The 15,516-nt window shown below is 37.4% G+C and overlaps 1 protein-coding gene across 5 annotated transcripts in view; it reads left to right on the top strand.

Annotated features, from left to right (window-relative positions):
- The window catches only part of SPATA17 (spermatogenesis associated 17), a 228,127-nt gene that overhangs the window by 192,659 nt on the left and 19,952 nt on the right, over window positions 1–15,516 (top strand). For 3 of the 5 annotated variants that reach the window (XM_086693318.1, XM_025927856.2, XM_086693319.1), the window contains one exon: window positions 2,496–2,719. In XM_086693318.1, the coding sequence (XP_086549444.1) occupies window positions 2,496–2,576 (81 nt within the window). In that variant the 3' untranslated portion in view covers window positions 2,577–2,719. Of the gene's footprint in view, window positions 1–2,495; window positions 2,720–6,208; window positions 6,485–15,516 lie in introns of those variants that run through there. The other 2 variants (XM_086693316.1, XM_086693317.1) reach the window with 2 other exon arrangements.

Here is a 15,516-nt window from a genome sequence, read left to right as displayed (position 1 = left end):
GAATTTCGGCTGGGGGATGGGAGAGGGAGATGGCGCTGGCCAGTGCCTTTGTTCCCCCACTGAGCTGAGCTCTGTCTTCAGGCTCAACAACTCTCCTTCCCCACGTCCCCTTGCCCTCCGTGCTCTCCGAGAGCAGAGCTGTTGACTTTTAACATTCCAGATGTTAAGTCCCACTGGCTGTCAGAACTCATGGAGTCCGGCCCCTCCGCTTTTGCAAACCAGACTCCGGGGCTCTGCCTTGCCAGGTGGGCTGCCCCTCCACCGCCCCGGCTCCCTCCCGCAGGACTGTGTAGCGCACACCGCTTCTCCACCCTTCCTACCCTCTTCCGTGAGCCTCTTGTCTACCTTGGCTCTGGAGAGTCCATTCTGCTAGTCTTCTGGTGGTTTGGGGGTTATTTAGGCAGATGTGGGTGGAATCTAAGAGATCGGCAGGACGAGGTGAGCCCAGAGTCCTCCTACGCCTCCATCTTCCTTTAATCTCTCATTTAGTTTTTTGAAAAATAAATTGCCGTGTGTATTTATAAAAAGAAAACAGTTGGGACGCCAGGGTGGCTCAGATGGTTAAGCATTCAACTCGATTTCAGCTCAGATCGTGATCTCACGGTACATGAGATCAAGTCCTGTGTAGGGCTCTGTGTCAATAGTACCGAGCCTGCTTGGGATTCTCTGTCTTTCTCTCTCTCTGCCCCTCCCCGACTCTCTCTCTCTCAACGTAAATAAAATAAAATAGATAAATAAAATAAATAAAATTTAAAAAATAAAAAGAAACTTTAAAAAGAAAACTCTTCACAGTTGTAGATTTCTGTGTGCCTACATAAAAAATCACTACCATGCTTCACACATATGCCTAACTTCCATACATTCAAATTTAAGAGTAATATGAATTATTTACTACTGCAAAATGCTCCTACTATGTCATTGGCAACCCTTGCAAATACCGTGTCGATTCTTGAGTACCTCTAGAATCACAATTTGAACTAAAAAGAAAGCAAGAATATGGATATTGGGCACCACAGGAAAATAGTACTTGATTATATAAAGTTCTGTTGCATTTTTGCTATTTTTTTCAAATTAATTAGTTTTTTATCTAAGTGTTTCTGTCGCTTAAATTCTCTTCATACTCAAAAGCAGCGTCTGTTAAAGCATAACTGCCTTCATGTCCCTTGGGCTCTGTCACTTTGTTTCACTAACACAGAGCAACAGGTGTGGGGCTTCTCCCTGGGGCCTGGATAACGTTGGTCCTAAAAGCAGAGAATTAGGGTTAAGACCTCTAGCCGGAAGAGAGAGCCAGGTCCCTAGTGGCAAAGATACTCTCATGTTCTTCAGTACATGTGTGTTTTGTGTGTTTGTAATGGATGAACTCTGTAAGAGGTGGGCTCAGGGCAAAGGTCCTTGTTTCCAAGTTTTTCTTAAAAAAACAAAAAAAAAAGAAAAAGAAAAAGAAAACTATCCCAAATCATCTCCATTAAGTATAGGCCTCCTTTACAAGGAGACACATATAATTTTTTATAGTCTGACCATTTATCGATAGCATTCACTGTTGATTTAGTACTTTACCTCTTATTGTGCCTTTTTAACATGCATGAAGAGCATCCATTTGTATCACTCAAATGCTGCTTCTCTGGGTACTGAGTAAAAAAAAAAAAAAAAATGATTTTTCCCCTCTAAACTCCTTTAGCATTCATTTGAATCAATGCTATGGTACTTACCACAGTCTGCCCTCTGTTATGAGTATTTGGGTATATCACCTTTCCCATGTCATTCATTCAGTCAACAACTATTTCTTACAAAACAAAGCACCGATTCCTATGAAGCTTATAATCTCATGTGGGACACAAAATAAACAAATATTCAATATCCTGGAGCGGCAATTAAGAAAATAGAGCCAGTTAAGACAATAGAACGTTTTAGGAGTGCTATTTTATATATACAGGTAGTCTGGGAAGGCCTCTGTGAACAGAGATGTGATAAAAGGAGGGAATGAGCCACGGAAATAAGTGGAGATAAAGCTGTCTAGGTGGAGGCGTCTGTAACTATAAAGACTGCGAAGAAATGTGTTCCGTAAACAAGTGTTGCTAAAGAGGGTCAAAAGAGGGGGAATGTAGAGGAAAAGAAGTTATGTCCGAAAAGGACCCAAAAGTACAACTATGTGGGGGGACTTATAGGTCAAGGTAAAAAAATTTAGATCGTAAGCTCTTTAAGATAGGTGACTAGGTGTGGTCTTTGCGTCACTCAGAGGTTCTTAATAGTGCCACCCATGACTATGACAAGCTATGTGTTTAAGGAAACTTCTGTACCTCTGGCTTTCAACTGATAACAATTATCTGTTAATTTTGTCTGATTTGAGGATATAACAGGAAATGTGAAGTGCAGTTAAATAGCTATCTAAAAGTGTAATATAATATAAATTACAATGAAATAGTAATAATAATAATAATAATAATAATAATACAAAGTAAGGTCTCTGTGGTAATCTTTGATCTTTTTCCTCCCAGGATTTCCAAACTGTATTACCATCATTTGATCTCTTCTCAAAGTATGGAAAATTATATTCAAAAGCTGGACAAATTGTATAAAGGTATGCTATTTTGCTAAGAAGTATTTCAAAAAGTATATTAAAAACATTTTAAAAATCAAACAAGATTGACTTTAACTCCCAAGCATTTTTAAAACTGTGCTATAATATTTATCTATAATAAAATTTTATCTTTTGTTCTGATTTAATGGCTTTAACATTCAAAAATCATGGATTTTCTTTTTCAAATCTCCCAAATAGACTCAAAACACATTAAGAGAACTGACAAAAATCCGAGGTAACCTTTTAAGTTAATTAATACAGTAAATAGGTTTACACAATGCAATGAAAAAAATACTGATAGTGTCCAAAAGTTAAAATAGTATAAAATATTATATTCAGTATGTGTGCTATTTGAAATATGAGTTGTCTTTAGGGGATTCCAAATAAGTAGTGTCTAAGTTCTCTGATTATCAAAGTTTACAGTACGGAAAAGAACAGAGATACCCATATAAACTTCAAGATCACAAAATAAGCTGTCAGTGAAAACTGTTTAATTGCTGAGAAGTTTTAGAATAGCAAGTGATTATAATAAAGTAAGGCTAATAGAGATTGTGGCACTTTCGACCAAATTAAAGGAGGTATGGTAAGAAGACAGCAAAGATGACTACAGTTGAGGGAAAAGCGCAGCAGTGAGAAATCATGCTGGGTGAAATTCCCTAGGTAGCCTCCCCCACCAAGAAGCAAGGGAAAAACAGGACTGGTTCATTGGAAAGAGCACAGAGTAGATTCAAGCAACTTGGGTTCTGTAGATTTCATGTCAGTTTAACTTCTCTCCCCACTTACAACTTTGGATGCCTCAAAGTTGTTCTATATGTTAAATGTAGATACTAATATCTACCTCTTAACTACTCCAAAGGAATATATGAAGGGGAATATATGAAGGGAAATATGAAATATCCTGAGCTAATACAAAAGCATACATATAATGCCAAGTGGAATTGTGGTTTCAAAGGTTTATAAAGTATCGGTACAGATTGGAGCATCTATCTAGTATCTGTGACTCACAGGATGAAGTAGTTTTAAAAAATTTTTAACATTTATTTATTACTGAGAGACAAAGAGAGACAGAGTGTGAACAGGGGAGGGGCAGAGAGAGAGGGAGACACAGAATCCAAAGCAGGCTTCAGGCTCCGAGCTGTCAGCACAGAACCCGACACGGGGCTCAAACTCACAAACTGCGAGATCATGACCTGAGCTGAAGTAGGTGCTTAACTGACTGAGCCATGCTGGTGCCCCCAGGATGAAATGGTTTACATAAAATTTTCCATATTTGTGTATGACTTCAGATATTAGTTCAAAGATAGAGCCCATTATAATGGTGAAAGGTTGAAAACAGCATAAACACTCAATAAATGCTGAGTTAAATAAATGAGGACATGAAATGCAACATTCTGAAGACATCAAAAATACTAACATAGATCTTTACCTATTAGTTTGAAAAAAAATGCTTATATTTCTAAGAAAAGAAGGCTGAATTCAACAGAACCTGTGTAGTCCGATTTCATTAAAACTGTGTGTGTGTGTACATGTATATCTATAATGTGTATGTATATATAAAAGCACGCATGCACTTATTTGCATATTACATGCATATGTATACATCCTTAAAAGGCAAAATGTTAGCAATAGTTATCCCTAGATAGTGAGATTATGATTTCCTTTTTGGATGACGCCTCTTTGTAGTCTCATTTTATGAAATTTGCCTCTAATCAGACAAAAGCAAAGTGTTGAAACAAAATACTCCAATAGGGGCTACTTGCCCTTCTTTACCAATTATAGAAACATCTTGACTTTCTTCTATTCAATCATCGTAATTTAGAGACAATTATCTTTTTTTCTGAAGACAAAATAATTACTTGCTAAGTTATTTATAAGGAAGACAAGGATGAGTAACAAATGTTTCACATTACTTTTAATTAAAAAGAGTGCCCAATGCACAGATATGTGACGGAAATATGAGATAGAAATTTAAAAAAAAAAAAAATGTTTGCTAACGCTTCTCTTGGATCTGGAACTATTTTGTGAAATGAAAATATTATCAAAATGTCATCTCCTCTTCTTGGAAAGGAAATTAATGCCTAGTGTTTAATTTTGGTAAGTGGAGGGTAGCAGCCTTAGCTGAGGCTCTCCTATTAAGATTTAATTTCAGCAAATACAACAGAGTGCTTCTGTTCTTTGTGAAGAAGGCCAAGACGGGGACACTTACCCCAAAGTGTTGAATAAAGATGCCATAGTAATTTTTTGAGCTATCTATTTGATTGCTTCAGCTTCAAGGTAGTTCATCACTTCACTATAATTCACCCTACATTGCCTCTTACACCCATACTACACTTTCCCATCAGTCCGATTAGAATAGTGATGCCTTTACCAGATTAATCTTTCTTTCCTTAGCACGTCTGCGTTTAGGATAAACAGAGCCAACGCTACCCATTTTGATTAATACACTAAGATTTCAGCCTGGAAATGGCTGAGAGTGAATTAGATTTTAAATACGCACATATTTTAAAATCTGCTCTCTGAAAAGAATATGACTCCTTATAATTTCTTTAACTTTTCTTTATAACTGCTTACTTCTGTAACCTTTGGTTACAGTTTCCTAAAGGCAGCTTTGTTGAAAATCGGATTATACTAGAGCCTTTGGAGGATATAGACTGCTTTGCCATAAAGACTGCTACATCCATCTTTCCAGGCAGAAGAGTTTCTTTAAGGACTCAAGTGAAACAAAAATTAGCAAAATAAGGTGAAATCATTGGTTAGTCTGGCATCAGCGTGAGTTGTCTTGCATTACGTGCTCTCCAAGTTTTTCAGATTCTTCTTTGTTTGGTCCAAGCTATCTTTCTGCTAAAATGTGGTTAAATTTTGAGGCCAGATGAGTTGTTTTAATTAAATTATGATGCATGAAAACCAATGTACTTCCCCCCCCCATCCCATACCCCTTTTCATAGGAATTTGGCACATAAATCACTCAAACAGCTGAGAAAAAAAATTAAAATAAAAAGTACATTTAGTCAGCACCTGAGTTAGGAAAGGGGTGAAATTCTATTGTCTTTTCCCAGAAGAAATAAGGTCTTAGCAAACGTGGAAGGAAAAAGAAGGTATCTGAAGAGAAAGGAATAATCAGGCATATAAGCTATATATGTGCTTTTGGGGATTACTTTTTTAATTCAATAAGAGAAATGATGAAACTTTGTCATTCAGTTTGACACTATGTGAATTTATAACCCTTTCCAATTTAGTAATAATGAATCGGCAAAAAATGAAATGAAACAAAACCAAGGTATCTTTAGCATCTTTTTCTTGGCTCTGTGGTCCTTTGAATAAGGATAATACAACAACCCACTTGCCTGTAGGAAGACAGTCTGCTGCTTCTCCTTGACTGAGGCAGGTGGGCTGGGCATTCTACGTGTCTGGTGGCACATATGATCGGCATGTCTACCAGGAGCTGCAGCGGTGTGGACAGAGATCAAAGAATAGGGTAATTCCAGCAGGGCTGGGCATGAATCATATCATGGTGTAGCCTCCCAGACTTCTAACTGAGCTAACTCTATGTGAGCAAGATTTAAATAGAGAATTTGAGAACTCTTGTTACTGGGTTCTTTTTCTTCGTTCATTGTACCGTTTTGTTTTTAGAAAGTAAAAGAAGACAAAAGATAAAAAGGAGGTTAAAGTGTGAAGTGAGTGTGGAATAGAAGGACCCCCACTGCCTGGATTCCTGGATTCTACTTCTGTGACTGCTGAGTGACCTTGACACAAGTCTTTTAACCTCTGAAGTTTCTCTCTCTCTCTCTCTCTCTCTTTCTCTCTCTCTTCTTTGTCCCAAAGAAAAAATTGGAAACACGTTTGGTTCATTCAAAAATTCTGCAGTTATAATAGTAAAATAAAAATGAGTATCCTACAGAAAATACACTTAAACCATACTTCTTACAGTGATTCAACGAACTATAACGTTTTATAGCCAACTGCTCATAATTATAGTGTGGATCTATGTACACATAGTGTGTGAATAGTGGGTATCTTGCCTCTGAGAATGTCTGTCACAACCACAGCCCCTGGTGACCAAAAGTGCCATAAATGGCTCCCCTGAAGTGGCCATATTCTGACCCCATTGCCCTAGTCACAATGGATGAAGCCAGTTTGGGGTACCCAAGTTAAAGGCAGCCAACACGTAAGTATGAATGATGAATGGTTTAAAGTATGAGTGGAATGAAGTGGTATGGTGTGACAGCTCTGCTCTGAGGGAAATAGGGACTCATCAGACCCATTAGAACCCCCTCAGGACATTGAACTTGTGAACACAGACAAAGACCAGTGGGTATGGGACCAGAAACGTGTAGCCTCCCTCAAATCGAGAAGACATTTGCGGGTCTCTACTGCAAAGAGAGTGAAACAGTAATCTGGCCATTAAAGGTTGTGCTTAGCACATTGAATTCACTTAATAAGTGGTTTCTGAATGAAAAACAAGTGTCTCACTGATTAGATTGTGAAATTTTAGGGTACGCCTTCTAACCCTTTGAATCTGTAATAGCAATTGGCAGTCTATTAGGTATTTTGTAGATGGTAGGTGAATATTTGTTAATTCTGACTTCAGTACAAACTCAGAAGACAATTAGCTGGTATTAGAAAGAGTCTGAACATTGTCCACTTCAAAGCTACGTGGCAAATCTTGTGATTAAATCCATAACCTTGCCCTTGTCATTCTGAGTGTCTAAGCTGGAATTTTAAAGCTGATTGGTATAATGAGGCATTATGCAAGGAATTATGGTTTGTGAAGTTTTATAGGAAACAGATTTACTTTAAAAAAATAAGTTAATTTATGTACTTTGAGAGAGAGAGAGTGGGGTAGGAGCAGAGAGAGAGGAAGAGAGAACTCCAAGCCAGGCTTGAACTCACGAACTATGAGATCATATTCTGAGCTGAGATCAAGAGTCAGATGCTTAACCGACTAAACCACCCAGGCACCCCCAGATTCACTTTTAAAACATCTTCAGTGTTACTTTTTTAAAAACAGTTAACATTCATTTAGAGTCAAATTTGGTGAATAATGGTGGGAGTTATGGTAAGTATGGGTTTGCAGAAAATTCAAGAACACCATAAAAGTGAAAGCTTTTCTTAATAAGACAATATTTATGGCAAGGAGGAATTCACAGTCATCTGGGAGTGGGAAATAGAAATAGAATCGAAAAATATATTATGATGTGTTCCACAAAATAATGGAAGATGGTAAATAATTACTCTGTGTTATAAAGCGTAAGAAGTTGAGTAGAAGTAGCCAGATTCAGAACAGAGCAGACTTCTTTGAAACATTATGCATTCAGACTGGATGCATAACAGACTGGATGGTTCAACTATCAAGCTTCATTTTCTCTAGAAACAATTAACGAAAATAAAAATCAAAATTACATTATCAGAGACGTGGAGTGGGGAGTATATAACTGGCCACTGGTTTTAAAGTTTCCTAACTCTACCAAGCCTCATTTCTCTCTTCCTTGATTATTATTCTGTTTTTTAATTTTTAACAGGATATATTATGTTACTTTATATATAAATGAATACATATAAATATATAAATGAATACATATATATATATTATTTTACAGTAATGGAATAAATGATTCCTGTTCTTTTGTCATAATCTTAGGATACTAGAATCTTATTCTAATGCTGCTGCCAGTACTCACAACATTTTGGGAACACAGTCTTTTAAAATAACTTTCAGCATTTTATGAGGTATTACATAACCTCAGTACTTCAAAGTTACCTGTTGTTGGAATAAACAAAAGTAATTGTGAGGGCATCTTGCTTCTCTTTCTTTCCTCTTCCCCTTCCTGTTCCTCCTCATTGCCCTCCTCCTCCTCCTTTCTCTTCCTCTTCTTCCTCTTTTTTCCTCTCCTTCAAAGTTTTATCACTGTGTCCATATATGTATAGACACCCAAGAAAAATAATTCTAGCCCTTGATATCTTCTTGGGAACTGCTACGTATTTCATTGTTCAGAAGGCCAGTTTTATCTTGATCTCTGAGACCCAAGCTCTTGAATGCTTCAGGTGCTCCATAGCCAGTCTTTGTCATGTTTTGTTCTTCACCACCACTACCTCCCCCAAACACACATACATAAGCTCCTGATAACTAGAGAGGTGCCCAGACAAGTCCAAAAATGCCCTTGTATTCAGTAGAGAGAAGACTGAGATGTGGAATCTTACTAGAGAATACAATTGAGGAAAGCAATCTGTTTCTTCCGGAAAACTACTTAGCTACATCAACTTCTATACAATTTTCTTCCTACATTCCCAGAATCAGCCATTTAAGAAAGTTAGTGAGACACAGTGTCTGACCAAAACTAAGCGATAATTCACCAATTAATTCTGAATGAATATTGGCCCCATTAAAAACATTAATAACACCGTGGATGTTTAAAGGTATATACCCTGAGAACATTTAGACTTAGATCTCCAGTTCTTCTGAAATCAACATACTCCTCAACTTTCTTATGGTTAAGCAGATAATATCTTTCTTCCCTGTAGCCCATCTCTAATTTCTTTGAGGGCAAATAACTGTCTCTCATGATAAATACCCTTTATCCAACCTCTAGCAGAGCACCTGGCGCAGAGCAGAATATCTGTTGGATAAATGCTGTTAAGGAAGTTCCAAAAATCTTTCAAGGAATGGAAGCTGTAAAATAGCATCTAGCTTCCTGAAATAGTGCCTACAAAGACACCATTGCTCACTTGAATGCATACTTTGTGGAATGTTATTTTTAATTAGTCTCATTTATAGTTATGTTGCATATTATTTTGGATACAGATTTGGATATACACTAAGTTGGTTGACCCTGAGGTCAAGTTATGATTGCTGCTTGGGTAAAGTGTTCCTTCTGGAAACTAAACTTTTATACCGTAAATTAGTAATTTTCCTTAATTGTCTTTATCTACACAATATAGTATTGCGGCTTAGGGAAATGCTGAATCTTTTTTATTGATCGTATCCCCTTTTTACTCTGTTCCCCCACTTTTATGGCCTACCTCTCCTATCCATGTGGTGTCCATCATGTGCTAATTTTACCTTCAATCACATTTTTTTTTCTCCAGCTTTTTAACTTTGCCGTGATGTTCTCTTCCATTTTATTCTTTTTCCATCATAAAATGGCTCAAACCCTTTTGGGAACAAAGGTGGATATTAATAAAATCACAAAATTGTATGTGGAACTTGTCTAAGGTCATAGTGATGCCTAAAAGCAGCAGAATTGCTGAACCAGTAGAGCTTAGTTGGTCCAAGTTCCAGTTCACGAGAAACCATTACATAAAGCATCAGAATAAAATTTCGTTGAAAAATGAGTGAGTGAGTGAGTGAGTGAGTGAACCACTGGAGAATATAGTTTGGGTTGGTCTGTATGCCATGAATTAAATTCTAGTTAGCATCTGTCTCTAAGCATATCTAAAACCGTCTCTAAGCATATCTAAAACCATACTCACTACATCTTTTGTGTTACATCTCTAATGATGAGCTTTCTAACTCTTCTACAGTAAATGACTCTTCTCTCATAAACCACTGCCAATGGAAGACTCTAAATGAGAGAAACGGCGTTCGTTTGGACTGAGAATATAAGTGATTATTTGTTGTGTCCTACAAAAAGCACACAATGCCCGAACACTTATCTGTTCTCCCAGTTGATAATTCAAAACTTTTTCCTGTGAGTATGGAGTGAAATCCCTGCTTGGCCTGAGGCTTATGCTTGCCTTGCTCCTCTTGGAGCTCAATGTCCCCAGCAGGTTCCCTCGCATAGCACAGTAGGGTATTGCTAAGTAAGTATATTCTTCCATGTCTGAACACTTAAACTCATTGACGAGGAAGTCACCGTGCTGCTGGTACTAGCAGATACAGTCACTTATCAGTACAATGAGTTTAGTTTATAATTCTCAGCCTCATAGTTATGACTACAGAATACAGTTCATTAGGACGCCATTGCATTAAGCAGTCCTTGCCACAAAGTGAGGCGTCTGTACGCTGAGGAATCCTCATATTAAGAAATGACAAAACTGTGCATACTGGTTGGAATAAATCACTGAAGCAAACAGAAGGGAAACATAGAGTGTGTGTTTAATGTTAAACTGAGAAGTTAATGTGCCCACCTTATAAGGGAGATTGTAAGCCCGTACAAATTGCAAGTGAAGCCCAAGCTCTTATTATAAAATCTAACAATGATTATTTGCTAGGCTTGCATTGTTCCACAGTTAACCTATTTTCCAGCTTGAAAGTAGTCTTTTCTACTTAATATACTTTAAGGCGTTTATATTTAATTCTAAACTACAACTACCTAACAAAAATTAATTTTCACATCTCTCTGATGTGAAAATAATCCAGTTGAATGAAAGAAAGATAAAAAAATTGTGTTTAAAAAATGTAGTCCTTCATTCATACTTAACTATTATAAGCTAAGCACATCACTGACTGAGAGAAGGGAACACAAGCAAGATCATTTTATTTTTTAGGTTTAACAGGTTTTTTTTGTTAATGTTTATTTATTTTTGAGAGAGAGAGAGAGAGAGTGCACAAGGGACAGAGAGAAAGAGGGAGACACAGAATCTGAAGCAGGCTCCAGGCTCTAAGCCATCAGCACAGAGCCTGATGCGGGGCTCCAACTCACGAACTGCGAGATCATGACCTGAGCAGAACTTGGACACTTAACCCACTGAACCACCCAGGTGCCCCACAAGATCATTTTGTGATTTTTAGAGTCTAAGTAGTTTACTCATTTTTCCAAAACCTTGATATTTACTCATTCTCTGTTCAACAAGGATTCAATAAGAACCTTTTTTAAGTGTTATTGTATTATAAGTAATATGAGTACAGAAATTTTTTAGTATATTTTAGTAAAATTTTAGTAAATTGCTACCCTCAAAGAGTTCAGTTCAGTTGACATGAAGAATCTGGAGTGTAATTAAAAATGAAAAAAAGGTTATTTAATATAAGAATTTTTTTTTTTTATTTGCTGTATGCCTAAAATGAGAACTAATAGGATTAAAATGGGATGGGGATAGTTGGGAAAAATTTCTTGGAGGAGACAAGAGTTAAGACATATAGTAGCGAGGACTTTGGGTGATTATGATGTGACAATGTGGGTTCATCAATTGTAACAAATGTGCCACACTGTTGGGGGATGTTGTTAATAATGGGGGGGGGGGGCGGGCAGGCTGTGCATGTGTGCCAGCAAGGGTTATATGGGAAATTTACGTACCTTCCTCTTAATTTGCTGTGAACCCAAAACTACTCTTTAAAACAAGGATTTTATTTTTTTTTAATGGCAATACCAAAATGGTGAGTAATTGTAACTTTCATCCAGTAAATTGGTAGGTATATAATTTTATGTAATATCTTTGTTAAACTTTTGGTATATAGCCATTAGAACTTCACATATGCATATTCTGTGACCTAGCAGTTCCTCTTCTAGATATATATCTAAAAGAAATCCAAACAAATATGTACAAAATATTCATAACAGCACTCTTTCTAATAGCCCTAAAGCAGAAACAACCCAAATGCCCATCTGTGATGAGTGGATAAACAAATGTGGTATTTCCATACAATGGAATACTATTAGGCAACGAAGAGGAATAGTGTATTGATACATGCTACAACATGGATGAACCCCCAAAACACTGTGCTTAGTGAAATAAGCCAGTCACAGAAGACCACATATTGTGTAGTTCTATTTATATGAAAGGTCCAGATTGGGCAAGGTAGATTCGTTGTTACCTTCTGATGGGAAGGGGGGTAGAGAGCAGCTGCTAATGTCTGTGAATTTCTTTGTGGAGTGATGGACTGTTCTAAAGTTAGATTATGGTGATGGATGAACAGCTCTGTAAATATACCTAAACCATTAACTTGTACGTTTTAAATGGTTGAATTTTATGATATGTTAATTATTGCCCAAAGAAACTTTTAAAAATCACAATGAGATACTAGTACATACTCATTGTAATAGCTAAAATTTTAAAAGAATGGCAATCACAAGATATAGCACTACTGTAACTTTCACCCAATAAGCTGGTAGAAACATAAATTGTTACAATATGTTGGAAAAAACTTTTTGACTGTAGACACAAAAACTTAACACATAAATCAAAGTGTGGTGGGGCTCCTGGGTGGCTCAGTCGGTTGAGCGTCCAACTTCGGCTCAGGTCATGATCTCACGGTCCATGAGTTCGAGCCCCGCGTCGGGCTCTGTGCTGACAGCGCGGAGCCTGGAGCCTGCTTCAGATTCTGTGTCTCCATCTCTCTCTGCCCCTCCCCCATTCATGCTCTGTCTCTCTCTGTCTCAAAAAGACATAAATGTTAAAAAAAAAATTTAAATCAAAGTGTGGTTTATAGAATACAACAATGAAAATGATCTCCTCCTCCTCCTTTTCCTCTCAATAACACAGAGAGCCTCATAAATATAATCCATTATAAAGCCATCCAATACACAACATACATTCAAATACCTTAGTCCATTCATTTAAAATGAAAAAATAGACATAATCTCTGATGTCTGGGATTGAAGCCATAGCAGCTGAAGGGAACGCAAGGGACCTTCTGTGAGTGTAGGTGCTGGTAATGTACTACTTCTTGTTTTAGGTCGTAGATACACTTATGTTGTATTTGTGAGAATTCAGTGAGCTGTATTTGTTATGAATTGTGCACCTTCCTGCATACTTCAATTTTAGTAAGGGTGTAGGGGACGGAGGGCAAACAGAACCCAAACCCGGCAAAGCACCCATTCTCTCTGCAGAGGCAGCCACTCCTCAGCTCCACCTGGTTTTGCCTACGAGAAGGCAGGCTTAGTGACTTCAAACTATCTACTTTGAGAGAAGCTGGAAATATTTACATGAAATCCTCCATTTTTAGGTGTTGGCAAAGATTTCAATTATAAAAATATTGTGAGAACCACGCAAAGCACCACGAGAGCTGGACTTTTCCGTCCCTTGGTAGTTTTGGCAGCTGGAATGGCTCATTCGGTGGTTCTGCCACTTCTACGTACGTGATCCTGGAGACATCTCTTAACCTCCCCAAGCCTCAGCTATCTCATCTGTAACACTTGGGATAACAATGCTTCCCTCTCAGGGTTAGTAAGAGGATTGACTCATGTGAAACCTCACTTAAGACTATGCCTCTGACTCAGCAGGCTCTCAATAAGTGACCATTGTTACTATTTTTATTGCCAGACTGCTCTCGGGATAACTGAAGAGAAAAAAGGGTGACAGTTTGAACAAAGACATACAGCCACAGCTTTCCACAGCGATAGTTTCTTGTCATCCCTATCTTCCTTCTCTCCCACTAACTGCCTTCCTATCTTAAATCTCCTCTTGCTATAGCCCTCCTAAAGCCCACCGTAGCCACGCCCCCTGTTTAGAATGAAAATGGAAATAAGGTAGCTGGAAGATCAAGATCTATTTACCCATGTTGAGTCTCCGAACTCATTTTTTTCCCATAGAAATACAATGATCTGTGGTAGTTTATTTCGAAAATTTTATGCTTATTCTAGGAAAAGTAGGCTATGATTCAGATAGGCTTTTCTGGACTGTCCTGGACATGTAACCACGGTAAATAATATAACATTATTTTCAGAGAGAAATGCATTTACAATTGCAATCTGTCTAAAAAAAGAAAATTTGATGCATACCTGTCTCTTGACACAAAACTTCTCGCACTGCAATATTAAGACTCTTAAATTTCATACGTAAACAAAATGGTAAGGGTAATTTTTATGACGTAAAATCCCATAGATAATTAAATTCTTATTTTAGCTTTTTACAAACATGAGTAACAAATAAGAACATTTTACATTTTAAAATCCCTCATCCTATATTTTTTATAACATTCTACTGCGGAAATAAGGAAAATAAAAGACAAGCCTTGGCAGAAAGATACAAACCTTAAGGGTAAATGAGAAAGTGAGTGACAACCACCTATATAATCAAGAATTTGCTCTACTAAATTCTGCTCGTCTACAATTGATTTTAGGCATTCAGAAAGCATTTGGATGTACTTCTCCATCTGGCCCTTTTCCCCAATATTTACATTGAAAATCATTAAATTCAATAATTAAACATTATTTGCATGGTGTGGTTCATAATTATTCTAATTAATATTTCCAAAGTCATATGAGGTCAGGATTTATTACAACCCATATTCAGATGAAAAAAGTAAGACAAGGGGCAAAATTGGGATTGGGCTCCAGTCTAGTATGACTTTCAGCTCAGGCGATTAGTTGTTGCCTTAGAATGATGCCCCGGGAGTGGTTGTTAACAGGCCTCCAAAGTCCATACCTTTGTCTCCTTGGCAGGAAATAATAGCATTCTGGAAACCCAGACTATATCAATTTACTCCTTCCTTTTAGTGAATATTTCCATTCTTTGGCTCAGATCAAGGTGGTGAGGCTGATCTCTCCTGCTGCACCTTATAAAGGTCCGGGAAAGTCAGCCCATTTCCTTGTGCCCTTGTTAATAAGAAAGAAACTTTTTATTATTATTATTGTTATAGTGAATTATTTCATCCTTGTAAGGAAAAGCCAAAGAAATATAGGAAGAAAGGGAACATGAAATCTCACTTTGCGATACAGAAAACAATTATTTCAAAGAGTGTGTCGTGTGTATAAGTAAATGTGTGCATAATAAAAATGTAGAGTGTAATTCAAAATTTTGAAGTATCTCAGCAAAAATAGAAATTCTGTGCTCCCACGTCTTTTCTACCCTCCCCTCTCAAGCCGCTGGCTTATTATACCAAAATAACCCGCCCCCCTTTAAAGAAAAATAAGTGGAAATGAAGAGCAACCCTGCATCAAGAAGAGAAAAAAGTGAGAATAACATATTGGGAACAGAAACCGCAGTCTAACTAGTGCCTCCCCACCTTCATTACCATCCTTCCAAATAAATCTCCCTGCTCCTCTTGAGCTGGCAAATAAAAA

This window comes from Puma concolor, chromosome E4 (genome assembly GCF_028749965.1).
Source record: "Puma concolor isolate L17-30 chromosome E4, mPumCon1.1.hap2, whole genome shotgun sequence".
Taxonomy (NCBI): domain Eukaryota; kingdom Metazoa; phylum Chordata; class Mammalia; order Carnivora; family Felidae; genus Puma; species Puma concolor.
The sequence above is the reverse complement of the archived record's forward strand: the minus strand, read 5'-3'. Positions and strand labels throughout refer to the sequence as shown.